The sequence below is a fragment of the Leptinotarsa decemlineata genome, unplaced genomic scaffold (genome assembly GCF_025532065.1).
Source record: "Leptinotarsa decemlineata unplaced genomic scaffold, Ldec_3_MD MMD2_tig00000505_RagTag_RagTag, whole genome shotgun sequence".
NCBI classification, from domain to species: Eukaryota; Metazoa; Arthropoda; class Insecta; order Coleoptera; family Chrysomelidae; genus Leptinotarsa; species Leptinotarsa decemlineata.
The window spans coordinates 18,427,638-18,448,111 of NW_027412549.1; the positions used below are offsets into that span (position 1 = coordinate 18,427,638).

Sequence of the window (20,474 nt, forward strand, 5' to 3'; positions counted from 1 at the left end):
TTGACTGGGTAGACAGTGCTAAAAATCTTGGCGTAACCATAGATAGCTCTTTGTCTTTCCATGAACATGTATCATTCTTCAAACTCAAATCGCTATATAAATTCAATTATCAGTTATCAGAAGAAATGAAACTCAGGTTAGTTAAAATTCTTATTTACCCCCATATCGAGTAAATCAAATCAAATCAAAATATACTTTATTGTCCGAAGATTTGCATCTTATTGACAAAGTCCAAGAAATACAATGTTAATATAAAAAAAAGTACTAAAAAAGTATAAATGTAGATATAAAAAAGTTCCAAAAATGTATAAATGTCAAAAAAAAAGTTCTAAAAATGTATAGATAAAATCCACCATGTATAAAGTGATAGTACAAAGAATAAATTGCTAATATATTGTTAAAAGGATTCGCTAAAATACTCTTCCAAACTATAATAGGGTCTATCAACAAGTAGGTTCTTCACCGCCTTTTTGAAATGAATGTTGCTTAAATTTGCAGATCTCATTTCTTATGGTAAATGATTGAACAATTTACCACTATTATAGTAGATGGTATCCTTGATTAAATTCGAAGTTGAGATGGGAGTATTGTTGTTCGGTGTATTACAATTTTTTGCCGCAATATAACAAACAGAAGTTACAACGTATACAAAATGCTTGCATGCGATTCGTATGCTATATACCATATGGTGAACATGTCACCCCATTTTTGTTAAAAATGAAGGAGCTGAATGAGAGGTACAGAGTCCAATATTTGATGAAAATGTTTTTGTTTAAGTTGCTTCAAACTAAAACAACTAGTTATTTATATAGTTTATTAAGCAGGCATTCTGACATACATATGGTCAATTTGAGAATTAACTCATTCAACATACCTAGGCACCGTACTTCCAAATTTCAAGGATGTTTTTCTTATATGGCCCCTTCTTATCTGAATGGAATTTTACCCCTTTTAAATCATAATATTTATCAATTTAAGAAAGAAATAAAATCACAGATGCTTACTGCTCAGTGTTAATTTGAAAAATTGAAAATTCAATGTATGGTAGTGCAATGAAATTGTTAAATTGACCAAAATAATGTTAAGAATATTAAGTCTTATTAGCAACTATATGATGTATTATTTTTTTCTCTTCTCTATTATTGTTGTGATAGTAAATAAGTGTGTTTATAATTATTTTCTTATACTCACTGTATAATTTTTAGGAGGGGTGGAAGATAGCCGTTGGCTAACTCTTTTCCTTTTATGTATAAATGTATTTTTATGCATAAAATCTGTTTAAAATCTGTTTTTCCGTTAATCAGCTATCGCCCCCATACGAACGACAACTCTCAGAAGTTGAGAACTTGTGCGAGCTAAGGACTAACGAGGTCTTACCTTTTAACGTGTGATTCCTAACACGGATATTATTATTTTTATTACATCTACCAAAGATCGGGCTGATCAATTGGACTGAATGAGTATTCACTGAGATATTACAGTTCAAAGTAGACTCATAAAATCGGAAAAAACTTTTGAAATAACCTAATACATTTATATTTTAGAACTTGAACGATGTTCATGAATTGTTTGTACTTTCATTTGAGTTTTCTTTTCAGAATATGTAAGTTTATTGTAGTAATACCAAATCGAAAGAAAGCACTCACTCTACAAAGGACACTTACAACTACTGGCCAATATGAAGCGAGTTTCAAATTCCAGAAGAGTACCGTTCGCATTTTGATATTATCTGTTCTCCAGATATGTTTATTTTACATCAATGAGGCCTATAAGTCTGAGGATAGAGAGGGTCCTTATTATTGCTATTTTGCTTTTTTACCTTGCCGAAAATTTGAAATGTATCGTTACTTGACTTATTGCTTTGTTCATTCAAGGTGAGTACATAAAAAGGGGGGTCTATAAAATTTACATCTTTCTTTTGTTTACTGTACTTCATTTTTTACCCTTTTATTTTTGGAACTTAGGGATTATAAATTTACGAGTTATTGTATAGTATTTCCAATACCAATTGGAACAGCACAGAGAAGGAATTCTCGCCTCGACATAGGCGTCGGCATATTATTTTAAAGTGGTGGTTTTTCAGTTTCTTATTTTTACAATCATAGCAATTGATCACCCCATGAAAAAGTTATCTCAACTGAATTTTTCCACCATGGGTAATTATGAAAAACTTCGAAATTTAAGGTAGTTTATTTTCCGAATCGAAAACTTTAAAATACAATGAAAACACAAATAATCACACCGAATTCACGTCAAAAATATATTTACAAATTAATAGAGGCCAACAAAATTGCTAAAAAAATCAAAATTCTTCTTTGCTATATTCGGATGAGGTGGAATCATCATCGGGTTGAATAACTATCGGATTTATGGAACTTTGCACATAATATTTGTTCTCTTCTTTTATAACGTGGGCCACACAGTTCTTCCACACATCACTATTACCTACTTCATTCACCACTTGCCTTAAATTGTCAAGCACTACAGCATTCAAAGTCGATGACTGATTATATTTCCGCAAGCTTTCATTCATTTGGCCAAAACATTTCAACTGGATTGAACACACAATAGTATGGAGGCAAACGTGGGAGTATATGACCATGTGTTTCAAACATCGAATCAATAATACACTCTTTTTTGAAATTACGTTGTTTTCTGGTCAACAATATCTGCTTTTTTTGTATTATTGTTTGGTGTTGGAATATTTGGGAGAAGCTGCTCACTGAACCAGCTTTCGAATAAAGCCGCAGTCATATCTTCGTGGTAAGCAGTAGACGAATCTTTTATATTTTTGGCCGACAGAAGCAAAGCGTTAGGTACGAAACCACTTTCATTCCCGGCATGCAAAATTATAACACGTTTTCGCCTTGAAGAAGGTGTGTTCAAAACACAATACTTGGTTTCGTCTACCCAGCCATATTTGACATCATGGGTGTCAAACCAAGTTTCGTCGAGGTAGATTATATGTCTGCTGGATTCTCGGTAGCTTTTCATTCGCCTCAAATATTCTTGTCGGAGTTGAACAATGCGTGTCGATTCCATTATGGCCATCCGATTGTTCAATTTTTCATATTTGAAACCACAAGACAATAAGACACCTCGTAGAGTTTCTAAAGATTTGCAATTGTAATCGGGATAGTCGACTAATTTATACCAAATCATTTCCAAGGTTGGGACTTCATTTTTTTGGTATATACCATAAATTGTCCGCCGAATCACATCTTTTGTAGCACCATCAACATTTGCGAATTTTTTATTCCTTTGTTTTCGTTTCATTGCATGGTCAATGACATCCCCTATTTTAATGACTCGAAGAACTGTTGAACAAGATAGTTTCGTTAACTCGCATATTCTATTTACAATTCTGTGAAATGTGACAGTTTTTCTTCTTCAAGCATTCATAAATATTTAAAATTACTCGCTGAACTTGAACATGCAAGTCCTTATTTTCAAATTCCGGATCCCTGTCGATTGACACAGATTCCTCACACGTAATGTTATCATTTGTTTCAAAAGGTCTCCAGAAAGCCATATTGATGGAAGTACCCAAAAACACAAGATTTTCACAAAAATCGGTTTAAACGATGAGATTGGAACCTTTGGTGTGAAAGTTCAAAACTTTTTCTAGAGATCAATTACCCTAACACCAAACTGATATTTTTGCACTCGACGCGCGTTTCGCTAAAAAGGTTAACATCTTCAGAATAACCAAATTGATACTGAATCTAAAGACAAGGGTTAGCTGTTCATATACCTAAAGTTTTTTGGTCAGATGTGGACTTTGTTTGTTGAATGATGATTATCCTAATTGATTTTCCGGTAATTAACTAGTGGAACCACTACCTGCAAATTAATTCGTCCGCTTTTTAATCTATTATTGACGAATTAATTTGCAGATAGTGGTACCACTAGTTAATTACCGAAAAATCAATTAGGATATTCATCATTTAACAAACAAAGTCCACATCGGACCAAAAAACTTTATATATATAAACAGCTAACCCTTGTCTTCAGATTCAGTAACAATTTGCTTCGCCTGAAGATGGTAACCTTGTTAGCGAAACGCGCGTCGAGTGCAAAAATACCAGTTTGGTGTTAGGGTAATTGATCGCTAGAAAAAGTTTTCAAAAATCGATTTACAAAACCACTCACTACCTCACCTAACCCTACGAACACACGGCACTGATAAGGAAATATTGTGAAACGGACAAAAAATTAGTATTCAGTCAGTCCAGCTAGCCGATCCTTTATTCCTCATCTACGTTTGATAGCACGTTAACTAACTATCTGGGCGACTAGGAGCCACAGGCAAGAAATGTTTATGACTGTAATCTTATTTTTTTGCCGTTCCAATTGGGAATGGATAGACTATAATTATTATTTGTTATACAGAACGATGATAAGTCTCGTAAATCGTAAGAGATACAGAATTGGTTTGATCATAGCAAAGTTGCTGACTGGATGTATCGTCATCTGAACGGCATGCTTCATAACCATAACTCTCGCACATTCGGTTCAATTAACCTATATTAAATCTTTCAGTGAGATGCATTTGTATGGGAATATATTCCTTCAACTTCTCTTGGGTATACCAATTGAAGTAATACATAAGTGGAGAGTCTTTCCCATATATTTCTTGGGTGTTCTGGGAGGATCCCTGACTCATGCGGTGATAAATAGAGAAGTTGGAGCAATTGGAGCTAGTGCAGGAATATCTGCATTTCTTACAATCCCCATTGCAGCAGTCATATTAGTGAGTATGTCGGAATTTGAGATGGCGGTACACATTTTTTGTGGCTTGCCTGTATGTCATATAATGTTTTTTCCAAATTCAATTTTCCGATTTGAATTGGAAGGGAGAGACTGACTTTTAGGAATGAAAGGTTTTGGCTTTCTATTTCTTCATCTTCATTATATAAATGTGGGAATATTCCAAAGGAAGGAAGAGCCATATTTGACAACATCATGGGTGTCAAACCAAGTTTCGTCGATTAAATGGTACAAAAGTTGCATTTTTGGTATGCAAGATATTCTCAATTCGACAAAATCACCAACCTTTTCTGAGATATTCGCAAAAACTGAAAATGGCAGTTTGTTTGAAGGTGATTGACAATGTTTCGTGATGAATTTCACTAGTTCGGACTTCCATTGTCTACTATATAAAATGATTTGAAATCCCTGAAACAAGTAAAAAATAATAATTAAAAAAGAATAGTTGAAAATAACAATTATATTAAGCAACATTAAACCTGAAATGAAATGATAGTGAAATAACCTACAAGTAAAAATATAATAATTGAATAAAAAAATTAAAGGAATGAAAAAAGAAAATGATAAAAAAATAAAAAAGTGTAGAGATTCCAAGTCACGTTAGTTCACGACGTTTCGATTGTTGGTATCTACAATCGTCTTCGGGTGAAATTGAAAATGGCAGATTTGGCTCTGCTACCACCATTTTCAATAAAATCAAAAAATGACAAAGGAACTTTCTGCTTTATTCGATAATTTTCATAATATGGTTCAACATATTTTTCAATGCGACGTTTCGTTCATTGAAATCCATCATCAATATATTTTTTCTAACACATTTTATACATTTCGGTAGTCATTGTAATTACAAATGCATTGACATATAACAACATATATATTTCTCGACGTTTTTTTTTTAAACACTCCATCAAAATTCCATATTTGAACAATGAGAAATAAAATTTCTGAATATGGTTGCAAGCACATAATTAAAAGTATCGTAATACACCGCAATGAGAAAGAAACATTTGCGAAAGAGAATGTAACGAAAATATAACTTAAGGCATTCCGTTATGATGTTCATTTTCTACTATTTTTTAAGTCACCGTCTCACGCGATATCGCATTAAATGTTCAAATTATCAACCATCATTTCTTAAACAAATACTTGGTCTAGATATAGTGTGCTTGTGGCAGTTCTCTAACATCTGTGGAGTGATAACTCATGATTGAATCTTTCAATTCCTCAATATTTTTAAAATTTGTTATGGATCTATACTTTATTTGTGAAGTCATAAAACAACAATAAAAATTAATTGGCGCGCCGAGGCGACTTCATTGATTCCAGTGGCGCATTTGCTTTTTCAGCTGCAGAAAAACCCGGAGAAACCTGCAGCACCACATCATCTGAAGATCTTGATCTGCTAGAACAGTTTATGACACGACTATCGTCAAACTTAAACCAGTCCGTTTCGTCTTTGACCAAATTCAACGCCAGAACCACAGTGAACAATGACTGCATGAATATTATAATAGTGGTTTACTAGACTGAAGTGTTCATTTATTTCGAACCTTCGAAATAGTTTGGTGCTTTCGTCAGAGGTTGAGTCTTGTTTGAAGATCATCAGTGTTATTATTGGATTGACTGGTGCCTTAGCTATAGTTTCCTTATAACAGTCAGTTAGTTTGGCGCATGTTTGGCAATACAGTCGATCATCACCTGTTAAAAATTCCATTTTCAGATGATTAAACATATTTTATGGAGCCTCACAATCGTCATCGGTTGATGACTGGACTAATTCCTCCGAGAGATGACTATTTATGGGTCATTCGAGTACTTTCACTTATCTCCGCTTTTCTTTTTCCGCTTCACCGGTTCAGTGGGAGATGACCGTTTGGCTGCGGTTGACCATTTTTCGCTTGATTATAGGTTTCCATATGTTGCGTATCTCTACGCTAGCTTGGCTGAATACATTGTTGGACAACACGTGTGCGGCTTTTTTGAATATCCTCCTGAACTAATGTTCTTTCCTGTGCTTGATCTCAGCTTGGTACCACTCGATGTAATGTTGATGGGTCCAAACATGCTCTGCTCTACCTGATTTGCTGGTATTTCCTCGCCGTATCTGTTTCTTGTGCTCGGCAATGCGAACATTCAATGACCTCTTAGTTTCACCAATATAAGATTTTCCGCACTCACAGGGTTCCGGTGAATGCAATTCTTGGAATCGCAGTCCGCGTTTGGTGGCCTGGTTTTCGTAAGGCTGCTACGGATAGTGTTTCCGGATCTGAGGCAGGTTTTGATGTTGTACTTGGACCCAATCCTTTCTTATCCTTTCCGACAATCCACTGATGTAGGGAAGTGCAAGCACTGGTTGTGACGGCTTCTTTTCCTTGAGAGGCTCCTGCTGTCTCTTAGCCAAAATCTATTTCACCATCACTTTGGAGTAGCCATTCCATTGAAGAGCATTCTTGATGACATCTAGTGGCTTCTCGAGACCTTCCTTCGTATTACAGAGCCCAAAAGCACGGTCTGATAGAATCTTGATTATTCTTCTTTTAGTCAATTGATGGTGGTTGGATTCGTGGTTCAGATACTGTCTCGTGTTAGTGAGTTTTCGGTATACAGATGTTTCCCACTTAGTGTCGGTCCTCTTCATCAATACGTCTAAGAATGGCACTTGTGAAAGTGATGGAAGGTCTTACGCTGTTGATGTGTTTCAGGAAAGCATCTTTTTCAGTATTCCTCTGTACACACACAGTGAGGGAAATCTCCGCTAAACCGGAGATGCGGAAAGAGAAAAGTGTAAGTACTCGAATGACCCATAAATAGTCATCTCCCGGAGGAATTAGTCCAGTCATCACCCAAAGACGATTGTAGATACTAACAATCGAAACGTCGTGAACTAACGTGACTTGACATCCCTTAATTTTAATTTTTTTTGTCTAATTTTTCTATTTTTTACTTGTATTTCATCTCACTGTAATTTCATTTTAGGGTTTTTTGCTTGATATAATTGTTATTTTCAGCTATTCATTTTTAATTCGTCTTTTTTAGTTCTTTCAGGGTTTTCAAATCATTTTATATAGTATCAGACAATGGAAGTCGGAATTAATGAAATTCGTCATGAAATATTGTCAATCACCTCAAACAGGACCATTTCCTATCCATCTTCCTGGCATAGTTGTATTGAGGACATTTCTGCACATTCTCCTGCGATGTGGTGGAGCTCCGTCATGTGGAACATATTCATATTCTCCTATTATCATATCATAGAGTTTTTTCAGAAGAAAACATTCAAACTTTCAGAACATTAATAAAAAATGAATCGTGGGATGACATTTTCATAGAAACATGCCCAAACGAGTGTTTTAATACTACTCTTCAATACTATTTTGAATTAGTTTTTCCAGTGATATGTATCAAAAATCCAGGGAGAAAAATCTAAAAATATCAACTTTCTTTCACCAGAACTCCAACAATTAAAAAACCAAATGATATTTTATTCGGAATGTGCTAAAGTAAATGAAAACTACACAGAAATGAGCAAAAAAATAACACAGACTTACAGAGAGAAATTGAAGTCTACTCACAAACGATATGTAGATGAGCACATAAATGCTTCAAAAAATAAATCGAAATCTATGTGGCAAATGATACACAAAATTAAAGGGGAGAACCCATCAAATGAAGTTAAAATTCACCAGAATGGTATTCGACTCCCAGACAGCGAAATTGCAAATAATTTCAATATACAATTTTCCAAATATGTGGTCCAACAAAATACAAACCTCAATTATATAGTTGATAACATACAGGTTTGTCCCAAATCAATTTTTTATCATCCTCTAACAGAGTATGATGTTATTGAGTTGATTAGAAGCTTGAAAAATTCCAACTCAAGTAGCCATGATGAAATATCAAACAATCTTCTCAAAAAATCTGTTTTTGAATTGTGTTGTCCTATAAAACATATTATAAACCTTTCCACTGAACATGGAGTATTTCCTGAAATCTTGAAAATGGCAATTGTCTCTCCTGTGCATAAAAGAGGAGACAAAAACCTGTACGAAAATTACAGGCCAATTAGTCTACTCTCAAGTATCTCCAAGGTTTTTGAGTTGAATATCAAAAATCAGTTATTGTCTTTTTTCGCAAATAATAAACTTCTTTCCCCAAATCAACACGGATTTACTAAAAGTAAAAGCACAGAGACAGCACTTTACCAATTTAACGACCATATAATAAATGCACTCGATGGCAAATTAAGTATTTGCGGTTTGTTCATAGACTTTTCAAAAGCATGCTACTACGGAAATTGCAAAGATATGGTGTGAGGGGTGTTGCCTTGAATTTGATGAAGTCTTATTTAGAAAACAGAGTTCAGAGCGTCAAGATTGGAGATAAAGTTAGCAATTTGGCAAATATCAAACATGGGGTACCTCAGCGTTCAATTCTTGGACCTTTACTATTCCTGATATATGCAAATGATTTGATGAGTTATTTTCATGAAATGACGACAGTTCAAGTAATAACATATGCGGACGACACAAACTTGCTATTGGTAAATCTACTTTCATCACATCACAATATTTTTTTTAATTTCACTATTTTGGCGAAATTTTCTAATGAGCCATCTACAAAAAACCTTTCCTTCTGTTGAAGTCCGTCAAACGCAAACATGGACTTTACTGACTCGATAAGGCTTGAATTTATTTTTCTTTAAAATTTTCCGTACAGACGTAGTGGATATGGCCGAATTATGAGTACTCTCCCTCAGGGATACTTCCTTGTTCTTATTCCACAAATCCTAAATCAACTGAATGTCACTTTATCATTATTGTGAATCTTCTTTGAACTCACCTGAAACGCCGACTTCAATGCCACCACATTCAATAATCGTACATTTTCTTTTGGAGGGTTTTTCAAAGGATCCATAATTTCGTAAACTATTTTCGATACGTTGAAAATATCTATGATTAGGTTGTCGTCGTTCAGGATACCATTCCTGATACATTGCCAGAGATTTGGTAACTTCTCAAACATCTCGAATAAACAAAAAGCATATCCACTTTTTCGTCATTGGAAAAATTCACGTTTTTCCCTCAGAATCGCTCACCAAATTGAATAACCGTTTTATTTTGTGTTTAACAATTAACTTGATATTCACATTCATGTACACAGATCGGAAAAGTCTAGGGATACTTTTAAAAATGGCAATCATTTTTTTTAGATCGCTTTAGGGAAAAAAAAGTTGACGGATGATTATTAAACGAATGTAACTTACAACAAAAATTATTAAATGGTCAAAAATACTGAGTGCGCATTTAAGCAAAACTAAAAAAAAATATGGCTCTTCTTTGGCACCCCGAAAAAAAATCATAATACAAAAAAAATTGGAATCAGTACAAAGTATAGCCTCCACGCTGGTTTATTACGGCCCTACATCTATTGTGCATCCACAAAATGAGATTGTCAATGTCTTGTTGAGGTACATTTGCCCATTCAGCGATTAAAAGCTCTCTCAATTGAAACGTTGTGTGAATGTTCCCCATATGCGGAGTAATTCTTCGTTGAAGCATGTCCCACACATGCTCGATGGGATTCAGGTCCGGTGATTGTGCTGGTGAGCGATTTGGTGAGGGAGCGATCTGGAAAAACGAGATCGGTTCTGCCGCCGATCATGATTCCGCCCCATAGCATTACTGTACCACCTCTGTATGTGTGGACTTCCTGGACGTGTCTCAAACGTTCATTATTTCCAGGTCGTCTCCACAGTCTTACTCGACGAGAATCTGGATGAAATCCAAATCAGGATTCGTCTGTAAACAAAACTGTGGCCCAATCATTTGCATCCCAGTTTTGATGTTCTTGACACCACTCTAATCTTCTACCGCGATTGCCTCTCGACAAAGGTGGACATCTAAGTGGCCTTCTGTTGTGGAGATCTGCTTCATGCAGTCGATTTCTGACAGTATCACGACCAATGGTTACCTGGTGCGTCTGCTGCAACACGTTAACTAACTCAGGTGCTGTGATTGTCGGTTGTTTTCTTGCGGTAAAGACCAAAAATCGGTCTTGAACTGCAGTTGTAGCACGTCCTCGCCCTGAATGTTGTTCGGCTGGACTGCCAGTTTCACGGAAACGCCGCCACAATCGACTGATAACACTTTGGGAGACCCCCAAACGAAGAGCTACATCATTTTGTCGCATGCCACCTTGAAGAAGCCCTACAGCTCTATTCATCTCAGCCAATGGTAAGTGATGGCGTTCCATATTAAAGCACAATATTTCCAGTTTAATTGCTGAGCAAGAACTGCATAGAATGTACAAACTCAACACTTTCAGATTATTCATTTTAGCCGAAAACCTACAGTTTGTAAAAAACTTGATAAAAGATTAGTTACCGTTTTTGCAGGCTTTGTTCAATCCATAGAAATCTACAGGGTGGTCGAGTGTACCAATTTAATCGAAATTAAACGACCTCATGCATTTATTTTTATGATATTTAGTATGTTATAAAAATATCCCTAGACTTTTCCGATGTGTGTATTTCATGGCTTACTTCAAAAAAAGAAATTATCGCTTATCATATTTCTCCTGAATATCATATATGACTTTTTTGATACTGTTTTGTATTAGTTAATTCTTGTTAATATTCTCAATTTCTGAACAGATATATTCGGGTAGCTAGAAAATATTTGGAAATTATGAGTGGCTTTGTATTGATACAAAGATTATTGGTTTCCTTTTACAAGACAACCCCAGAAATCTATTTGGATTTCAGTGAATATAAATATTTAGGATCTCAATGAACAACATCACCGACGGGAGAACTCTTTTTGGATTTCAGTAACATTCGAAAATTCAAACTCTCAATAAAAAAATGATAGAATATTCATGAAGTGTTTTCGGGAAAAAAGTGTTTCCATAAGAAAAACAACTCTCAGAAGTTGATAAACATGTGCGAGCTAAGGACTAATGTAACATATATGTTGTAATATATCAATGAGTTTGTAATTACAATGATTACCAAAATGTATAAAAAAATGTACAGGTCCGTATTTAAAAAAATAATATGATGATGGATTTCAATGAACGAAACGTTGCATTGAAGAATGGGTTGAACCAGATTATCAGAAACATGAAATGAAACAAAAAGTTTCCTTGCCATTTTCTGATATTTTTGGGGTAGAGCAAAACAAATAAAATCTGTCATTTTCAGTTTTTTCCAAATATCTCATAAACGGTTGGTGATTTTATCGATCTGAAAATACCATTATTCATTCCTGAAATGGCAATTTTTGTTCCATTCAACCGTCCTTGTAGGACCTACATCAAATCACTATTTTGAAATTTACCCCTGTTTCTTGTTTCTTGGGATTAATAGAGATCACTATCATTATTATGTTCTTATGAACAAGTTAGTTATTGAAAATTTGTAAATTCAAAGATAGAATATATCTGAATTAAAGGGGTTATATTTTTTAGGAGTGATTAATTTTTGGGAAAGAAAGTTTTTGGGGTAGTAGAAAGCCAAAAACTTTCTTTCCCAAAAAAGAATATATCCTACTTGCTTGGTTGAAATTCTCATATTTTTTCAGAACTGGAAAGAAATGAGTCATCCCACAGTCCATCTACTGCTCTTTGGAATCATAACCGCTCTGGATATAGTTTATAAAATTCTAGTAGTCGGGGATATGGAAACAAGTTATGCCTCCCATTTAGGAGGAGCTTTGGTAGGTTTGTTATTTGGAGTAAATATACTGAAGAATTTAAAAATAACGAAGACTGAAATAATCATTTGGCATATTTCCTTGGTGACCCTGGCAATTATTTTGATTATTCTCGTTATATTAGGTGTTTATATGGGACCCAACTGTGAATCTGATTCAGATTATATAGGAAATTGCACATATCTGTATAATTATTGAAGAAATAAACAATTATGAAAGTATATCGTTTATTCTATTCTTTACGATGGATATGACGTATTTCTGCTATGAATATAATATTTTATAAAATATCAATTTCAAAAATTCATCCTATGGTTTTTAACATGATTTGTCACTTTGTTTAAAATTTGACTGACTACTTCTATAGGCAAATAATAATTATATAAAATTTCAATATCAGCATCTTGTAGATGTTCGTTTGCCAAAAACTCCAAGAAAGTAGGTAATACATTGTTACGGTTTGGATGGTCCACCCCGTAACTTCAAAAACTAAATTGGTTTGATAAAGGAAGATCCGAAGTCCGAAGAGGAAGATCAAACTGTTTGATATTCCTCTTGAACTTATGATGCACTGTTTGGAACCTTTGGTGTAGTAATTAATATTACTGGAGTTTTTTCCCAACACCAAATCGTTATTTTTAACACCTCGACACGTGTTTCGATCACCAAGTGATCATCTTCAAAGAGGAAAATCGAAACACGTGTCGAGGTGTTAAAAATAACGATTAGGTGTTGGGGAAAAAACTTCAGTAATATTCATTCCTCTTGAAGATGATCATTTGGTAACCGAAACACGTATCGAGGTGTTAAAAATAAGAGTTTGGTGTTGGGAAAAAAACCAGTAATATTTATTATAGTTAGTTGAGTGCTTTAATGTTGAGAAGATGAGAAGGAATTGGTTTTCATCGTAGTCTCTGCTCCTGGTTGTGGAAGAGTCTAATATCTGTGTGGAGAAGCAGTTCAAAGTAGGAAGAGCTATTCGCCAATAATATTTACTACAGGGTGGATAAAATACTGCATACGCAATTGTGCCTTTTCCTTTGTTACTTATTTTGAATACAAGAGGATTTGTGGACGTAAGGAACTCAAGAGGTATAGTCGACGTAACTGGTATTGTGCATAGTTAAAGGTGTCGGCGCCTCAAAGACAAAAAAACAATCCAGAGAAATAAAGCCGCTGCCAACTAGTCCACGTGGACTGAAGAATTGGCGGTTCGTATTGGATAATTTTTGCTAACCGAGTTTTATGATTGGCTGAAGAGTCCTGAAATTAAATTTGAAGTGATCTTACGGCGACGAATAGAATGCGAGGATGATTATAACAGTCGTGTTGTCAATGTTCAGTTCAGGAACTGATCACGATTTGAGTGTTGAAATTCGATATTGGTGCAGTTATAATTACTTAAAATTTTTGTTATCTGTTTAAAATGTGGCGTCTTTGGACAAGTACTAATAGTAATAACGAGTGTGATAACAACGCAGACTTTTTTCTGTGTAGTGATTCCAATAGCGATGGTGAACGATGAAAAAGAGATACCAGTGAACAAGATTCGGATGCATTTGATTATTGAAAAACAGAGAGTATATTTCATTGTATATAAGAATCTATATCTCAAGTTTGGTTTCGAGGGAAACAAAATATAACAAGCAACATCAGATTTGACCGAAATTCCTTTCTCAACTGTACGTAAAATAGTCAAAAACAAACCTTATGAACGCAAGACGCGGTGTGATACAGGATTACCAAAACCTTTAAATGTTCATCAAATAAAATCATTGAACTGTTACAAAAGCAATGAGATTCCTATATTTGAAATCATAAGGAAGAAATTGTGAGCTGCTGTGACAAAACTCTTCAGAATTGGATGAAGAAACTAGGCTTTAGATTTAAAATAATAAACAAACGTCAAGCACTTATGGAAAGCAGAAGAATAGTGGAATTGCGTAACAAATACTTAGAACATATAACTAAATATAGACAAGAACAACGTCAAATTTTCTATTTGGCCGAATCTTGGTATGACACCCAAGACACAGTTACGAAAAGGTGGACTGATGGTTCGAGAATGTGTACGCCTAACATGCCTGCATTGCGGAGGAAGTAAAGGATGGATTCCGAATTCTTTGAAATTATGTGGAAAAAACTTGAGGACTGCAATGTTGACTATCATAAGAACATGGAACCTAATATTTTTGAGGAATAGTTTGAAAACACATTGATCCCAAATTTGGATGCGAATAGTGTAATAATTTTTGACAACGCTTCCTATCATTCGCGACTGCTTATCAAAGTAACGAATAAAAACTCGAGGAAAAATGAATAGATAGTTTTTAATGGATAACAATTTGTATTTTGAAGATTACCATTCCAAAAACCAACTACTTGAAGTTTTACAGACAAAAACATTTGAAAAAGTGTATGCCCATGAGAGTATTGCTGAAAAGTATGGACACACCATACTGAGACTTCCCCCATTTTTGTGTTTTCAGTTCCATAGAGTTGATTTGGGGAAAACTGAAACAAAGTATCAGGCGTAAAAATCATTTTTCAAAATTTGATAAGAAGGTTATAGAGCTAGTTAAAGAAGAAGTATCTAATATTACCGAAGAAGAGTGGCAGAAAATGATAAAAAAAGTAATTTTAGTTGAAAAAGACTATATGGAGATTGGACACTTCCATATTAATGGTGGATATAAATTCATTATTGATTCAAATGACGACAGTGATAGTAAAACAGAGAATACGGAAGAGGAATTATCAGAAGCTTTCGAAGAAAGTTAGTGAAGTGTTTTTGAAGCGATCGATTGTATATATAGGTATTATATAGTTATTGTGATTCTTATGTAATCAGAAATAATAACGAAATCAGTTAGCTCCCTAACTATATTATTAAAAGGGAGCTGTTGGAGGTAGGATGCACTATATCGTTTAATTGAACTATATATACATACACCGATGATTTTTTTCTAAATATGTTTGAAAGTTCTTATAATCTATTATATTAAAAGCATAGAGAATAAGATGCTGAATAGGACATATGAAAACCTAGATAACATTGAAAAAGATGAGAGAAACGAACACGATCGAAATATGTCGAACTCGTGGTGGCATCGCTGGCACTGAAGCCGTTCGCTGGTAAATAAAATAAATTAATGGTAGTGGGAACGTCGCGACCTTAAGAAGTAACGACACCATTTGTGTTAGTATATTTAAAAATAACATTAATTACACTTGCCTGTTAGTAGAAGCTTGCCGTTTCTTGATGATTCAAGAGAATTTGCATTTCGTGAATTGAAAAGAGGGACTGGGTTTCCCAAATACCTATACGGAAATATTTGAAATAGAGTTTCATTGCCTTCGTAGCCGGTTTAAGTGATAACGGTGTAGGAGAAATGGAGGTTTCCATTAATGAGGAAGAATCAGAATCAATCGAACTTCCTGGGAACTCAAGAAATTTCATTCAAATCCCAAGTTCGACCATTCTAGAAAAGACTGAACTCACTGAATTCTACAGCAGCATCTTCAGAAATGTAAGAACATATTTCAGTATTCTGAAACCGTTTGAAAATTTATTATTTCTTCATAAACACACGTAGTAGAAGTATTTTGAACAATTTGGGAGTTATTCATTCATTTAGCACAAAACTAATTCATATCACAATATACGAGGTCCGGTTATTAAATAACGTGACTGCGGGCACCCTAGAGATGTAGGGAAAAAACGACTAGTGCGTTGGGTATCTGGGTAGCGGTTTGAAAAAAAATGTGTTTTTTTTCGTGCCGAAAATCATATGTGACGAAAACCAGGAACAACGTATCTCAAATTCCTCATTAAAAAACTCCAACTTAGTGCTATAAATTGTTGTAAGAGGCCTGTGGAGACAATTATCTATCTCGTGCGCGTGTTTTGAGTGGTGTAAGCGTTTCAGTGAGGAACGAGAGAGCAAGGATGTCCAAATCAAAATTCAAGGCAATGTTGATCGTTTTTTCGACATTAACGGTAACGTGATAACTGAATGGGTTCCAGAAAGTTAGACTGTCAACCAGACTTACTTTTTGTAACTTTTGCCAACACTGCGAGAACGAGTTCGTAAGAAACAGCCCGAGTTGTGGAAGAACAACTCGTGGATTTTGCACCAGGACAACGCAACTGCCCATAACGCGCTATCTATGAAGCGGATTTTGGCCAATAAACAAACTCCAGTGCTCGAACACGCGCCGTACTCGCCAGATTTGGTACCGTGCGACTTTTTTTTGTTTCCGAACATAAAATCTGTTTGAAAGGGACCCGATTTGAGTCGAAGGAAGCGGTAAAGCAAAAAACGTCAGAGCTCCTAAAGTCCCTCACCAAAGAAGACTTCCAGCATTGCTTCGTAACCAGTCTCGTTATTTAATAGCCGGACCTCGTATCGACTGCCAAAACACAGTAACTGACATGGAAAAGAAAAATGAGTGACACGCACATTGGTACAAATACCGTTTTTTGAAAGCATCTTTAATAAAGCCGGTCTATTCATCATTCACTGGTTCCAGAGATATGCCAATCAAAACTAGACTTTTACCTTTTTCTTGTATGTTCGACACATTATTAATCGCTGGCAAATAGGCAGACAAAATGAATGAGTTCATTTGAAAAATGAGGTATTGCACTCTCAAAAACCTATAAATTTTAAAACATACAGGGGCTGTTCAAAAACTAAGGTGAATGTTGAAATTTCGCGGGTTCAAAATTCGTTGGTACTCTGGCATATGTTCACAGTTCCAGCTGTTTAGCATGTTATTTGCTGGTGGGAGGCATGAAAGTTAGAAAAGAATTTGCATAAAAAGTTCTGTAAAAAATGGAATTAAGTGCTCAAAAAACTTGAAAATATTGATAGTGGCATACGGTGCTAATACTCTGAGTCTTAAAAATGTTTACAAGTGGTCAAAGCTTTTCACAGAAGGTCGACAAGGTGTGAATGTCGCAACTTACTCTGGACGCCCCAGCACATCAAATACCGATAAAAATGTTGAGAAAGTGAAGCAAATTATTATGGAGAATCGTGAAACCACTATTGGAGAAGTTGCTGAAGATGTCAGCATATCGGTTCCCACATAGCAATAGATATTCCAGGTATATTTCATGAATATACATTTAAGGATATTGTATTATGCTATGAATATGCCATGGATATATATATCTTCTGGAGAATATTCCCTGGAAGTGCTCCTGGCGAACCTTTGATATATTTTAAGAATATTCCTTGGGAATATTCTTGGAATATCTTATAATATTCTTAGAATATCTAAGGTATATTCTATTAAAAATATTCCAGGAATAGAACCCGAGGAATATTCATAAAATATTCAGGATATTCTTAGTTTATTGTAGGAATATACAATAGAGAAACACCATAGAATATTCTTTAAATATATTTTATGAATATTCTAGGAATATTTGGAATATTCCAAGAATGTGACGAGTAACCGCTATTAGGCATGTATATATTGCATTTTGATACAAGATTCACACAAGTAATAAAACACATAATATTCATAAACAAATATATTTTAAAAACAATATACACTGAAATATTTGACGTTTCAACCAATATTAAAAATAAAAAATCTAATTCAAAATATTTATTCACTGAATAAAATATTCCTGAATACTGTCATATTACAAATATTAGAAATGTATTCAAATTAGGATGTTCCTACTCTCAAACAAATGTATACTAAAAAATATGCCAAAAAAAAACAACTCTGTGAATTCATCAGCACTAATTAAATAATAATAAATATATCATTTCATTGAAAAAGAAAAAGTGTATCACATCAAGAAATAAGTTAGGTTAGGTTTCTCACTTAGAAAAATAAACCCACAAATGAAGTAATTAAAATGAGTGGTATGATGGGTTCTTCAATGAATTTCACTTACTTAAAGTTATTCAAACTGTGCTCACCAGAAAAGTTTTCCTTGAATTTGTCCAACAATGCATTAGCCAGTGTTTCAATAGTAATACCTGGAACAAAATGTACACTAACGTTCATTATCACTATTTGAAAGTGGCACAATAAAACTGGAATAAAAATCAAATAGATATTTTTCGCATAGGTTACTCATGAACATTTACAATATTTTATGACTTGGAGAACAACATGCATTGTCTTGTAAAAAAGTAATCATTACGTTTTCAGTTCCTTGGCGCACCTGCCTGTACCAGGTACCACTCTGTTTCCTTTTGGGCAAATTGATACTATCTTGAAAACGAGTGATAAAAATTATGAAAACAAATGATACAAAAGAATGTGTGAATTCACTTACTTTTCTCTATTGAAGATACACAACTGAAATCACTCTAGTTCAAACATGTACTTAGTCAAACCAACAAATCCCACACACCAACTCTCCTCGAACCTAAAATGAGGTATAGTAGGTTAATCACCATGACTTTACTATCGATACTATTGCATTTTACTTACTTTTCTTGAAGACTGAATAGATGCAACTCTCCTGTTTGAAGATCCAAAATCAAACTATTCGCTGTACTGCAAATTGGACAACCCCAAATTATAAATGGTACACTGAACGTGACAGAATTATACTTTGATAATAACACCAACACACCATGCATTACACACGCGAACCTGCCACGTCAACCGCCATGTTGAATCAAATGTCGAATTTAACGCAAACGCAAATGTACCATGCATTAAGGGACAGGCGCTTTCACAGAGCTTATTCGCCTGTCGCGCGCTACACTTCAATTGACCAATGAGAAACGTTTACTCCAATTATTCACTTCCCCATTTCTCTGTTTCCAAGATTTTTCGCTTTGTAATTAAATAATTTCAAATACAAAAAGACAAATAGGATGAGAATTAACCAATTTATTGATGCAATTGGTTCATTTATTGGCCCATTCAAATTTTTTTGTCGTTTCCAACAGTTGCTGTTGGAGCAATTCATCCAGAATCTTTGCGTTGAGTTCAAAAACTGGTTAACACTATCAGGGTTATATACATTAGGTTATGCATTCGATTAAGATCTTCAAATATTTTTGTTTTTAATAATATTGAATTATTTGAATACGTTATTATAAGATAATTCAAAATTCCATTGTATAGAATATTCCAAAATATACCGTGGGGATATATTCTAAGAATATACCATATGGTATATTCGAGCGACAATATTCTTAGAATATTCAAGGGAGAATAATCCATTTATAGACATTCTATGCACATTCTTTCGGGAATAATCCTGCCATATTCATTCAAGCATATTCTATGAATATTCTAAAGGCATGTATATATTCCAAGAATATTCTATGAATATTTGGAATATATACGTTCGCTTTATGATATACAGGGAATATTCCATGAATATCTAGTGCTGTGTGGGTTGGCTCATGCCATGCAATTTTTTCGTAAATTTTGGGCATGAGGCGTGTGGCAGCGAAGTTAGTTCCAAAAGTGCTGAATTTCGACTGAAAAAAACATCGCTTAGGAATTGTTGAGTAACGTTAACAACGATACAGATGTGCTTGAAAGGGTCATAACTGCTGACAAAGCATAGGTAGGTTAGATTAGGTCCAAAGTGGGTCTATTCGCCCTCCACCGCAATCCGCAAGTGATTATTGTGGCTCACACCTATTCTCACTCGGCCAAATAAACCCAGCTTCTCAACGAAGCCGATTAGTTTGTATGGTGAGTGATCTTTCAGGTCAGGTGGTAAAAGTATGGCTCTGCCGAACTCTAAAGACCTGATTCGGTCCCCAGCGGGGCAGGCACAAAGCATATGCTCTGTTAATGAGGTACTCGGATAGTCAAGTTGCAAGAATCCCATCTTGATACCCACGACAACCTTCCCATATGAGAGTTTTTGCAAGTCAGCTACACCTGACGATGCATTACATTCAACCCTGCAGGTTTTGGTTTTGGTGAATCATCACTTAAGCGCATACGTTTGCTAACCTGCTCATGGGGGGGTTTGTACACCCATCT

General features: G+C 34.8%; 2 protein-coding genes across 7 annotated transcripts in view; both read left to right on the plus strand.

Annotated features, from left to right (window-relative positions):
• LOC111501920 (rhomboid-related protein 1) overlaps positions 1 to 12,706 on the plus strand; it is a 25,480-nt gene extending 12,774 nt beyond the window's left edge. For 3 of the 4 annotated variants that reach the window (XM_023155850.2, XM_023155848.2, XM_023155847.2), the window contains exons 3-5: positions 1,599 to 1,874; positions 4,543 to 4,753; positions 12,354 to 12,706. In XM_023155850.2, coding sequence (XP_023011618.1) covers positions 1,599 to 1,874; positions 4,543 to 4,753; positions 12,354 to 12,683 — 817 coding nt within the window. In that variant the 3' untranslated portion in view covers positions 12,684 to 12,706. The remainder of the gene's footprint in view (positions 1 to 1,598; positions 1,875 to 4,542; positions 4,754 to 12,353) is intronic. The other variant, XM_023155851.2, reaches the window with a different exon arrangement.
• A 2,921-nt stretch (positions 12,707 to 15,627) lies between these two features.
• The window catches only part of LOC111501896 (rhomboid-related protein 1), a 29,685-nt gene continuing 24,838 nt past the window's right edge, over positions 15,628 to 20,474 (plus strand). For 2 of the 3 annotated variants that reach the window (XM_023155815.2, XM_023155816.2), the window contains exon 1: positions 15,628 to 16,015. In XM_023155815.2, the coding sequence (XP_023011583.1) occupies positions 15,878 to 16,015 (138 nt within the window). In that variant the 5' untranslated portion in view covers positions 15,628 to 15,877. The remainder of the gene's footprint in view (positions 16,016 to 20,474) is intronic. The other variant, XM_023155814.2, reaches the window with a different exon arrangement.